At 32.5% G+C, this 11,811-nt stretch overlaps 2 protein-coding genes across 2 annotated transcripts in view; one reads left to right on the forward strand and one right to left on the reverse strand.

The window, feature by feature from the left end:
- The window catches only part of LOC139500067 (protein HIRA homolog), a 32,418-nt gene extending 32,021 nt beyond the window's left edge, over nt 1–397 (reverse strand). The window contains exon 1 of the mRNA XM_071288798.1: nt 309–397. Coding sequence (XP_071144899.1) covers nt 309–332 — 24 coding nt within the window. The 5' untranslated portion in view covers nt 333–397. The remainder of the gene's footprint in view (nt 1–308) is intronic.
- Nucleotides 398–1,650: 1,253 nt separating this feature from the next.
- Nucleotides 1,651–4,222, forward strand: LOC139500066 (galactose-binding lectin). Its single transcript, XM_071288797.1, has 2 exons — nt 1,651–1,713; nt 3,592–4,222. Exons 1-2 carry the CDS (start codon nt 1,665–1,667, stop codon nt 4,083–4,085), a joined length of 543 nt encoding a protein of 180 aa, XP_071144898.1. The 5' UTR covers nt 1,651–1,664; the 3' UTR covers nt 4,086–4,222.
- The last annotated feature ends 7,589 nt before the right edge of the window (nt 4,223–11,811 follow it).

An 11,811-nucleotide genomic window follows, 5' to 3' on the forward strand; every position in this document is an offset into this window, starting at 1 on the left:
CGTACTTAACTTATCATGTACCAAATTAACTATTTCCAACCTTTAATTCGAAAAATTAATAAAATATCAAGTGCGTATGTAATCGTTCAAATGTATTAAATAATAAACAAAATATTTCAATGTCTTTTATTACTATCATACTGATGCCGACAGAACCATTTGTAAAAAATAAATGCGCACAAATGCACTATTAACGGTGTTTATAATATAATCGAATTCAAATATTAAAATGGAAATCTCAACCAACATCCACAATCATGATCAGTTAAATCTAAAACTAATGTTGTTACTCACTCATGTAAACTCACCCGTGTTGACCTAGTTCTTTTCATCTGTCAAGCGTTATATATCTATGAGTTTCCAAAATGTTTGTCAACAGTGAACATGATGATTAGATAAGATGAACTATAACAAAAATAATGAAATGAATAAATTTCTACCTTTCATTTTAATACTTTGCCGTCTGTGTTTATTAATATTTGTTTTGTACTGTAACGACGGGATCCTCTTAAACAATAGAATAGGAGAGCTATGTTGTGGTTAGTGCATTGGAATACTAACAGAAAGGTTTCTGGATCGATCCCCGCTTCGGGTAGAAAATTTCAAGGACTGAATTTTCGTCTCCCCCTTGACATCATTTGCGAGTATGGTATTAAGGAACGATTTATTTGGCTCTAAAACCTGGTTCAACACATCTTTTTTTAAATCCTGTACCAAGTCAGGAATATGGCATTTATTGTCATATAGTCCTTTCTTTTATGTACGTTGGCGTTTGTTTTTGTATCAGTTAAGTAATTCTGGTAATCCGTTGTTTTCATCCAAAAGTTGATGTGGTTCCCTCGGTTTTGGTTTTGTGGGCCGGATTTGTTTTCGCCTAATCGACTTATGACTATTGAACTACGATATATTACTGTTGCCTTTATTGGAATTATTTGTACCATGATCTATGTTAGGGTTAGTGGTGTTCCTTCGACTTTTATTATTGTGTAGTGTTTTGCTAGCTGTTGTTTGTTTCACATCCTGAGCTCATAATGGTATCAAGGACATAACAAATCATAAGTTGATCATAATGTCAATGTATCGCTTGAAGTTTTTGTCGGTCTAGTGTACTTTTTCTTGTTTTGAAGAACTGAATTATGGAATTTACAATATTTTCTTCGATACAGTTGATAAAAAAAAAGACCTCATTGAATCATTCAGACGGCAGTTATAATAAAAAAAAATATTTCAAGGTATTTTCATGCAGTTATAAATATGCTAGCAGACATAATTATAAGATTTTTAAATATGCACTCGAATATAGCTTGATGTTTTTTTTATTATGCAAGTCATCAGTGTCTAGTGGTAATTATAGCAACCGAGTTTAATATGATGAGTGATTTTTTAGCTGTGATTTATGACATAATATATAATGTATGAAAAAACAAACCAAAGTCCACAATCAGTTATACATCAAAGACACTCTTAAAATATTTATCCATTAAGTGTAACGTTACTATATTGTTTTCGTCATATGAGTCTGAAATGCTATATGCACTTTCATCTACATAAAAAGAATTTAAAATCATGACAGTTAGAAGGCCAAATCAATTATGTGTTATGAAATTGAAACGCAACGACAACCTGAATTAACAAAATTTGCAGAATCTTTACAATCATTGACAATGAAAAGAAAACTGTTACCAATCATTAGGTGTAACTACAGCGTCTATGGTATTTATTATTGTAACGTTGTATGTTTGTTGTAATGCTACTTTTGCATAGGTACTATTTCTGTACATAATTTCTGTAGTAATGGAAATTTACTTTTATTATGTATTACCTTTTCTTTACTAAAAAATTATTGTAACATTTGGGTACCTGTATTTTACAGCACCTAATTTGTACTTAAAATATTGGTACAGAAATAATACCAATATTTATCACAGTATTACATGTTTGAACATCAGAACTTTAAAAGATTTGAAATAGACAAACTTTCAAAATGCTTAAAATGTATAACGATGTAAAAAATATCTAGTACTTAATTCAAGTACTAATCAAGTGCTGTAAAATACAGGTACCTAAATATTACAATAATTTTAAAATAGCAAAATAGTACTGAATATTAAAAGTAGATTTCCAGTACTACAGATTGTTGGTACAGAAAAAGTACCTATGCAAAAGTAGCTGTGTAACACAGTTAAAGGGCATTGGAATCAACAAAATGCCTGCAGCCATTGCCATCCATGTCTTGAAATAGAAACAGAATGATTAAATGAACAACAAATCATAAACTTAATAAAGTCTTTTGTTGTTTGCCTGATAGTCTACGAGGTTACCAACAGTTTGAATGCTAATCTTAATAGATGCACATTATTTTAGTGTAGTTATACTTGACGGGATCCGTTTCATGTTAGCCAATCAGAATAACGTATTATAATGAAACATACATCTAACGCAATTATTCAGCTATAAAAGGTTCAGAAATTTAAAAAATGTGAAACAATACAAACGTGTTTGATTGTTGTTGAATTCTTATTGTAATGATAAGATGACTGGTGTTTACTAAATGTTCTATATAAAAAAAAACTTTACAAATTCACAAATCAGTAAAGTACTGAATATATTTTACACTATTTTAAACATCTTATTATGAGTGTAAACAGTTCCCACATGTTTACGAAAACATTTTAATGGTATAGAGGCGTCCAACCGCAGACAGATTGACACGTTATATTGCAGAAAGTATTGCCCTTTTTTTTTCTTATTGGCTAGACATATTCAATAACAGAAGGTTGGAATACTAGTTTGTGCTTGAATTAATCCGCTCGTGCACTATAAATAACTTTTGCTAAACAAAGTTGCTTTACAAGCATTATATTATTATCCAAAAGGACATCGTATTTCAAAAGTAAGTTTTTACAATGCACAACAGTACTTTCAGTTTAATTTTCGCAACGCTTTTATGTCATGTTGCTTTTTGCCGCTTTGTTGCTTTGTTGGTGTATTGGAAAGATCAGACAAGATATATGTGTATAATTTAATATTTGAAAGAAGAGTGAACTTGGTTTTTGTTTTGTTAGGAAAATTATCTGCTGAAAGGATTAGTATCTTTCAATTATAATTCCTAGGCAGATTAGTTTTATATTTTTTTTATTTTGAACAATGATGTCCTCTTTTTGTTGTTGGAAAATACTTGATAGTTTTAAAATCTTGCAAAATTACAAACTCGAATCATTTCAGTGTTAAGAATTAAGCTTTATATTTACAGTTTGAACTTTTATTTACAACCTGGAAGAGTACATACGAGGAGATGATACTGTTATTTAAGATGAAAAACTTTTTAAAATGTATGTTTAAATCATGGGCATTTGCCGTACAGTATTATTCACTTTGGAATATTGGGTTTCTGTCTTTTACGTATACCTGACATGTAATTTATTTTTGTATCTGATGTGATTGCACTGGTCGTGTTTCCGGCTGTAATGCTATCGAGTTATTTTTCACTTTAAAGATTGAAATTTAAAACTTATAAAAATAAGCACGGAGACAAATAAAGATCGAAAAAAACTATATGCAGCAATTAGTTTAACTTATTTTTCTTTTCAGTCGGACACAGAATATCTAAACTTGCAAACCGTATAGAGAAAATGACTACGTTTCTTATCAAACACAAGGCCAGTGGAAAGTTTCTACATCCAAAGGGTGGCAGTAGCAATCCTGCTAACGATACTAACTTGGTTCTGCACAGCGATATCCACGAAAGAATGTACTTCCAGTTCGACGTTGTTGATGAACGATGGGGATATATTAAACATGCTGCAAGTGGGAAAATTGTCCATCCCCTCGGTGGAAAAGTTGACCCACCAAATGAAACCAAGTTGGTTCTGCATCAAGACCGTCATGATCGCGCACTGTTCGCCATGGATTTTTTCAATGACAATATTATACACAAGGCGGGAAAATACGTCCATCCGAAGGGCGGATCCACGAATCCATCAAACGAAACATTAACAGTAATGCATGGAGATAAACACAAAGCTATGGAATTTATTTTTGTTTCTCCAAAAGATAAAGACAAACGCGTTTTAGTCTATGTCTAAAATTTATCATTTAAATTGACAAAACAAATGTACATTTGGCTCGCTTAATCGTTAGCTTTTTTGTATATATAATGAATTAGAAGGTTTTGGCATATCTTACTAAGGAGTTTGTTACAAATAAACAACATGGACCTGTTTTTATTCTTTATATATAATAAATAATGCATAGTTGATTACAATAACAATCTTATCTTTTTAATCTATGCAGTTCGTCTACCAATAACAGTTTATTCGTACCATACGTTATAAACGCACATATCGTTTCTATTTAGCACGGGGAATATCGTTTATATAAGAAGAAGAAAGAAAGCAACATGAATAATATAAAAGTAAGAAGATATGGTATGTTAGCCAATGAGACAAGTAACCGCTAGAGAAAAATTTGCGTAGATGCCTAGGTTGACCTTCAAAAATGATGAAAACCCTTACCACATAGCAATCTACAATAGGCTCTGACATTGAACATATATAACAACATGAACAACTCAAGGCAGAAAACAAACAGTCATTGTTGCTACCGTCTGTGGCGAAACACATTGGTTATTTTATTAATTAAAGTATATAGATACATAACTCTACACGGTCATATGATACATATACATGAAATATGTCGGCGATATTGGGCCATTATGAGACAAATTGCATACTTGAGTCGTTTAAATGTTTACCCACAGTAAAAGTCATCCTTTTCGATAATGTAGGACTCCAATTTAATGAAAGGCATTATATAGTTAGTATTCCTTATAAACATAATAAATTACAGAATACTTAAGAATATGCCTGTTTATAGATGATCGTCAGTTGAGGACCAAATATTCCGTAAGCTTTTGCAATTGTAAACTTTTCCTGGGGTATAAAATTTTTAGCATTTATAATAGAAACTTTTTTTTCAAACATTTAATTATTTAATATTACCATGTCAACACAAAATGGTGATGATACTATCGGGGATGAAACCTTCACCAGCAGTGGCATTGACTAAATGGTTGCAAAAATCCTCATTAAAAATACTAGGTTTAAAATTTTGTACTTTTAGGCCACAGACCACAATTAGATTCTCTATTAGTTCTTTATAACGTTTTGTTTCATTAAAAAAAAAAATGCACCTAATCTTTTTGTCAAATTTTTTGTGTGTGTAAAGTACTGTACAGTTCTAGTCCAAAACTATATCCAAAATTCAGAAAGATTGCACCTCTGTAGTTTACAAATTCAGCCAATACACATCCATACCCCTATGGACAAGTCAAAAGATGTTCCGAAAACTGTAAATATCACATTTTTGCACCTGGCCTAATCACTCTTTCCATATCAAAATCAGTTAAAATAAAACATCCAAAAGTTTATTTTAGCTCTGTTCTTTCATTTCCACTCCAGAAAATCTAAGAAATGCATGAGAAAGGGAAAAAATAAAGAAAAAATACACTATAATTAAAGGGAACTATATTAATTGTGGTCTTTGGCCGCCAGACGTGCTTTTTGTATACAGAACACTCACACGTGACTCAGGTAGATGATTATCACAAAAGCTTAGTCAGCAAATAGTAAGTACAAAGTAAAAACATTATCTGTACGCCATATTCTTAATAAGTTTTCATGGGTTTTTGAGTTACTAAAACAAAGATAGGATAAAATTTTCATTTAATCATTTTGCATGCTAGGGAATAAATATAGAACGAATCAAATTGTTTATAGAGAGAAACTGCATTCGTCACTATAATGGTGAAATGGAGAAGCCTATTCAACATTAGTAAAACATATTTTCGTGGATGAAAAAAAAAACATGCGTTTAAAGGTCGACATTTTGTCCATGGTAGATATGCGTAAAATCTGCATAAAACGTACGCAATACTATTACAGATAAGACATATATAAAAATAAATTGATATCCCATAGTTTTAGAATTAAATGAATAGAGAATGTGTCCATGGACACAGATGATGCATCAAATTGCATAGAACATTGCAAAGGGACAAAACTCAAGAACGGTAGAAGTCTGGCAACCCAAATCCCCACTTGATCTGTGTTGTGTGGTAATAAGCATTGTGCTTAAGTTGCGGAACATTTGGCCAAGACAAACCTTAGATAGAGAATGGAAAATAATTTTGGACGAACGGATGGACGGATGTACGGATGGACAAGGGTACCACTTAATGCCTCCATCTGAGCATGACAATATTGGATGCATATTTTACAGCTATTTAACCTGACTGTGCTTTTCATCTCAATGCTTTTCGTCCGTTTAAAGTGTAACGATTTCATTCATGAAACGTCTGATTTTATACGTATATGATTTTCGAGAGTGTTGCTAATTATGTGTATTTTTAACAGCTGTTTTGAACAAAGATAGCGAAAAATGAGTTTCTATTTTCGTGTGTAAACTTTATATGTTGCTAAACAAACATATAGCAATTGATCATTGACATGTTATATTTGTGTATGATATTAGACTTTGTACGTGCGTCGATACAGTTTCAATGCTATTCATAGCTATTTTGCACTGCCTCTAGAATTTTGTGTACGATATGGTTAAAGTTTTCCGAACGATACAAAGTTGTTTTGCCATATAAAATATAAGGCGATAAAAAAGGGAAACACCCTTTCTGATAATAAAACAAAACAAGCTCATAGTTTTATATTTCAAACACCTTTTCTTGATCTATAAAATATCACAAAAAATGCAATAAAAAGTGAAACTATATCGAATCCCATTATTAGACCCAATAAAAACTTCCAAACATGTCTTTTGACACTGAGTAAATAATTACAAAAAATATACATGCATCATATTTTCAGCATTCAAACCAAATTGCTTATATGAAATATAAGGGACATGTCAAGTTGTCTTATTACCGTAATTGTGTATCTCGGCATCAAAATACATTCAACTAGAACTACATGATCATTGGTATCTCCGATTGCAGAAAATGTCACGATTATTGTCAAAAATAGAATTCAAATTGTATACTACCTAGGATTTTTGTTTGTTTGATAGCATTGGTGATATTTAAAAGATGAAATAAAATGCTTTTTACATTGTCATCGGGGAATATTTTAACGAACACATTAACATATATACCACTTCGAAAACCTAACAAATTCAAAAGTATAATTTACCATCATATACATGTATTGCTAGACATATATAATAAAAGAGATTACTAGTGTGTGCTTAAATTAATCCGCTGGTATACTAAAAATAACTTCGGCAAAACAAAGTTACTATACAAGCATTGTATCATACTTTGAACAGACATCGTATTTAAAACAATAAGTTCGAATTTTGAAAAGACCAGTAAAGCTATTACGGAGCCCCTTAAATGCCAAAGATGAAATTTAAAATATTTGTATACGCGACTTTAAATCTTCTTCGCACAACTTCAAATCTTAAGCGCACAACTTTTAATTTTGTGCGCACAACTTTTTAAAACTTGTGCGCACAACTTTTTTAAACTTATGCACACATTTTTTTTTTTTAACTTTTGAGCACAACTTTAAACTTGTGCGCACACTATTTAATCTTGTGTGCACAACTTTTAATCTTGTGCACATAACTTTAAATCTTGTGCGCACAACTTTTAAACTTGTGCGCGCAACTTTTAATCTTGTGCGCACAACTATTTTAAACTTGTGCGAACAAGTTCTTAAACTTGAGCGCACATCTTTTAAACTTGTGTGCACAACTTTTAATCTTGTGCCAACAACTTTTAAATTTAAACGCACAACTTTAGTAAACTTGAACGTGCGACTTGTACTGCCCGGACCAGCGAGTTTAACCAAGATGACTGGGTTTATGTAAAGATAAACAATCAGGAGCAGACTTTTATTTCACTACCAATCCAAATGGGGAAAAACTGAAAATACAAATATAAATACAATTTTGCAATGTGTTCAATGATAATTAAAGTCCATTAAAAATACAAATATACAGTTCGTAGATATATAAAGCTGTTAATGTTCTTTATAATAATAAATAGATGAATATTCTTGCACACGTTGGGTTCAGTCTGAATTAAATTGTGTAATCGCAGATACGAACAGTTTGAACGGTTAAATGTTCATATTTTCTTTATAACATAGGATTGATTGATTGTTGGTTGCTTAACGTCCAGTGTTATAACATAGGAAAATATATTAAAACAGTTCATCGCTGATGTAAAGAAATAATTTGTAATGTTTTAAAGGTAAGTAACGCTGTGGTTAGCCACGAATTGTTCCTTTGGACAACGTGTCCGCTGACTGTTCCTTACAGTTGTGCACACGCTCTGCTGAGCAGTTTACGTCACTCAGAAGAGAGGGGAAAGTAACACGGGTTCCTACACTGTCCTGTATAAAACTCATTAAACTGTAGCACATAAAGTGATGTACTTAATGAAACAATCAATATAAAATGATGATCACATGAAGAACAAATGGTGAATGAGTTCTAGAACACGACTTGTTAAACTGTTCACAGAACTAAAAGTCATGTATGTTTATAAACTTGCTTTCATTGACTAATAAATCAAGAAAGAATGGATCTGACTTTTACGTATATTGATCTATATTATTTTTGGAATAAATCATAAGGTTTACATTTTTATTTTCTCCTTTGAAAACCACTGGGCCAATTCGGATCTAATTTGGCAAGGATGATCCTTGGTAGGAGGGGGTTCATGTCTTGTTCTCGAGTGCTTGTAAATAGGGCTATCGGGTTTAAGAACTTGAGGTTAACTTAAAGTTTTAAAAAACTTTTAAGAATCAGTAGTAGCAAGGCAGTGATATTGTCTGACTCATCAGACGGACATGATGTTTCAAATTAGTAAAAAAAGGTAGGTCCAGGGGTCAATGGGGTCCGAGCAATTTGGGTTCATAGTTAATCATTGATTTAATTTGAAAATTTTTAAAAGTCTTGTTCGTCTGAATAAACAGTAGCAATGCAGTCATGTTTTGCATGAAACATCAAAAGGATATGAAGATCAAATTTAAAAAAAAAGATTTTCACATGAACTAGCAACGACACGGCAGTCTACCTGTTAACCCCGCCACATTATTTATGTATGTGTCTGTCCCAAGTCAGGAGCCTGTAATTCAGTGGTTGTCGTTTGTTCATGTGTTACATATTTGTTTTTCGTTAATTCTTTTACATAAATAAGGCCGTTAGTTTTCTCGTTTGAATTGTCTTATCGGGGCCTTTTATAGCTGACTATGCGGTATGGGCTTTGCTCATTGTTGAAGGCCGTACGTATGGCAACCATACCAAATGTTCTTTCTTTATATCTAATTGGAAAAAGCTTTTATAATTCTCTCTAGATCCAACAATGACATGGCAGATATATTTTGCATTTAGCATTACAGTCAGTGCCAATTATTTTACTTTTTCCTTTAATGTTGTAAAACATTAATTTATTTAAATCAAAATACAAAAGCCTTCGACTTCCACCTCAAATATTAATGGTCATCAATTACTTATCAATTAAGGACTTTTGACGTGTTCAATTCGTTGTTATATGAACCTGTTGTATCTATATCACAAAGAACGTAGTCCGAGGTTGATATTTGTGTTTAGCAGGAGGACATATTTGTGTAGATGTCTTGAAGAATCCAATCTAGTTAAAATATAGATCTCTGATTTCGTTACACTCCAAAAATAAGGACAAACGTGTTTTAGTCTATGCCTAGAAATTATCATTAAAATGGACAAAACAGATTTATGATTAGCTTTGCTTAATCGCTAGCTTGCTAAAATGTTGGTTTTTTTTTAAATATATTTTATGACATTGCTTGCTAAAGAGTTTGCTACAAATGAAAAACGTGGATTAGACCCTGTTTGTTACACTTTGTTTTTTATCCTTCATATATAATTAAAAAAAAAATAATCGCAGTCGCATACGATCGTTTTTCTTTTGTTTTTTTTTAATGTATGCAGTTCGCCTAACAAAAAAGTTTTATTCGTTTATCCTGTTTCTGTTCATCACGGTGTATACCATTTATATAAGTAGAATATGAATAATTTAAAAGTAAGATGTGATATGATAGTCAATGAGTAACTGTCTATCATTAGATGCCTAGGTCATCTTCCGACCTTTATGAATGATCAAAACCCTTACCACATAGAAAGATACAAAGACTTGGAACAAGTTTAACATCATGAAAAATTCAAGTTAGAACAAAAGCAGTCATTGTGTCGTCTGTGTCGATAAACATTGGTTATTTTATTAATTAAAAACGGGGACGAACGATGCCAGACGGACGTTCAAACTCATAGATAGAAAATAAACTGAAAATGACATGGCTAAAAAGAAAAAGACAAATAGACAAATAACTGTACACAAGACACAACATAGAAAACTAAAGACTAAGCAACACGAACCCCACCAAAAAGGGGGGTGATCTCTGGTGCTCCGGAAGGGCAGGCAGATCCTGCTCCATATGTGGCACCCGTTGTGTTGCTCATGTTATTACAAACCTGGTAAATAGTCTAATTAGGTAGATCACATTCGTAAAAAGGGAACGGAGTTGTAGTTTCGACATAAGGAACTTATGCGATACCATCTGTGAAACGGATATTCCATAGCGGTCAACCAACTCGTGATGGCGTCCGTAAAATTTACGAAGTGATGATTTCACCTTCACCATTTGGAACTCTTGGTTTAATAGCTTCTTTGTGAGCAGCAACCCTCTATTAGGGGAAGATCCGGGTCTTCATCTTTGGTTGAAATTCCAAAGGAACTTATATAGAATCGACCAATGATTATCCAGAATTTCCTCTTTGATTAGTGTCGTGGCGGTATATGTTGAGTTTCCAAGTGAATTCTCAATACATAATTCATTTATCTAACACTTTATGAAATGAGATTTACACACAAAAACGATGTTGTTTGGGACTTTATCTGCGGGGACAACGATATGTTTGTCAAGGAGGTAGGACAAGTGTTTTGCAACATTCGGGTCTCTAAAGATTGACGTAGCATGGTCTTGATAGACTAATTCAGTTGCTTAATTCTGATTTGTATCAACGACCTTATAGCCTTAATCCATTTTACGTCTTGGCATGATCATCGACTTAATCCATAGGTATTTTGAAGCTGTGTTTCCAATTGATGGATTTAGGCTCTGGATATTTCGGACCTTTGGATAACACATTTCGCAGGGATGTGTTATGAAAAATGTTGAGGCCAGCCGAATTATATGTGATTTGGAAAATAGCACAAGTTCAATCAGGAGGCTTAAATTGAGAAAGGAAATAAGGAATATGTCAAAGAAACAACAACCCGACTATGGACCAGATAAGACCACAAATGAGTCTTTAACGCAGAGAAAATCCCCCACCCGGAGGTGGTCCTCAGCTGGCTCTTAAATGAAATTGTGTACTAGTTCAGTGAAAATGGACATCACACTAAACTCCAAAAATATAAATGAACTAAAATAAAAAAATAAAAACATACAAGACTAACAAAGGCCAGAGGCTCCTGACAGGCGCAATATTGGGATCCCGCATAACGTGTTTGTAATTGAAATTGTTAGTTGCAATTGGTTTAGTATACGATTAAGAACTGATTGGTACAGACCGATCTTTAAAATGTGGAGGTGTTTTCAATTGCACTAATTCGTGATGAAGGATATTGCCCAAGTTGACGCCTTCAAGATTTTTGTTGGCAAAGGATATTTAAGAACATATCTTTTCTTTTTTTTCATCTTTTCTAAGACGAACTGGTTTAAAAGGTCTGTGACTTGCAATATCAGAAAT

The sequence above is a fragment of the Mytilus edulis genome, chromosome 13, assembly GCF_963676685.1.
Source record: "Mytilus edulis chromosome 13, xbMytEdul2.2, whole genome shotgun sequence".
Classification (NCBI taxonomy): Eukaryota; Metazoa; Mollusca; class Bivalvia; order Mytilida; family Mytilidae; genus Mytilus; species Mytilus edulis.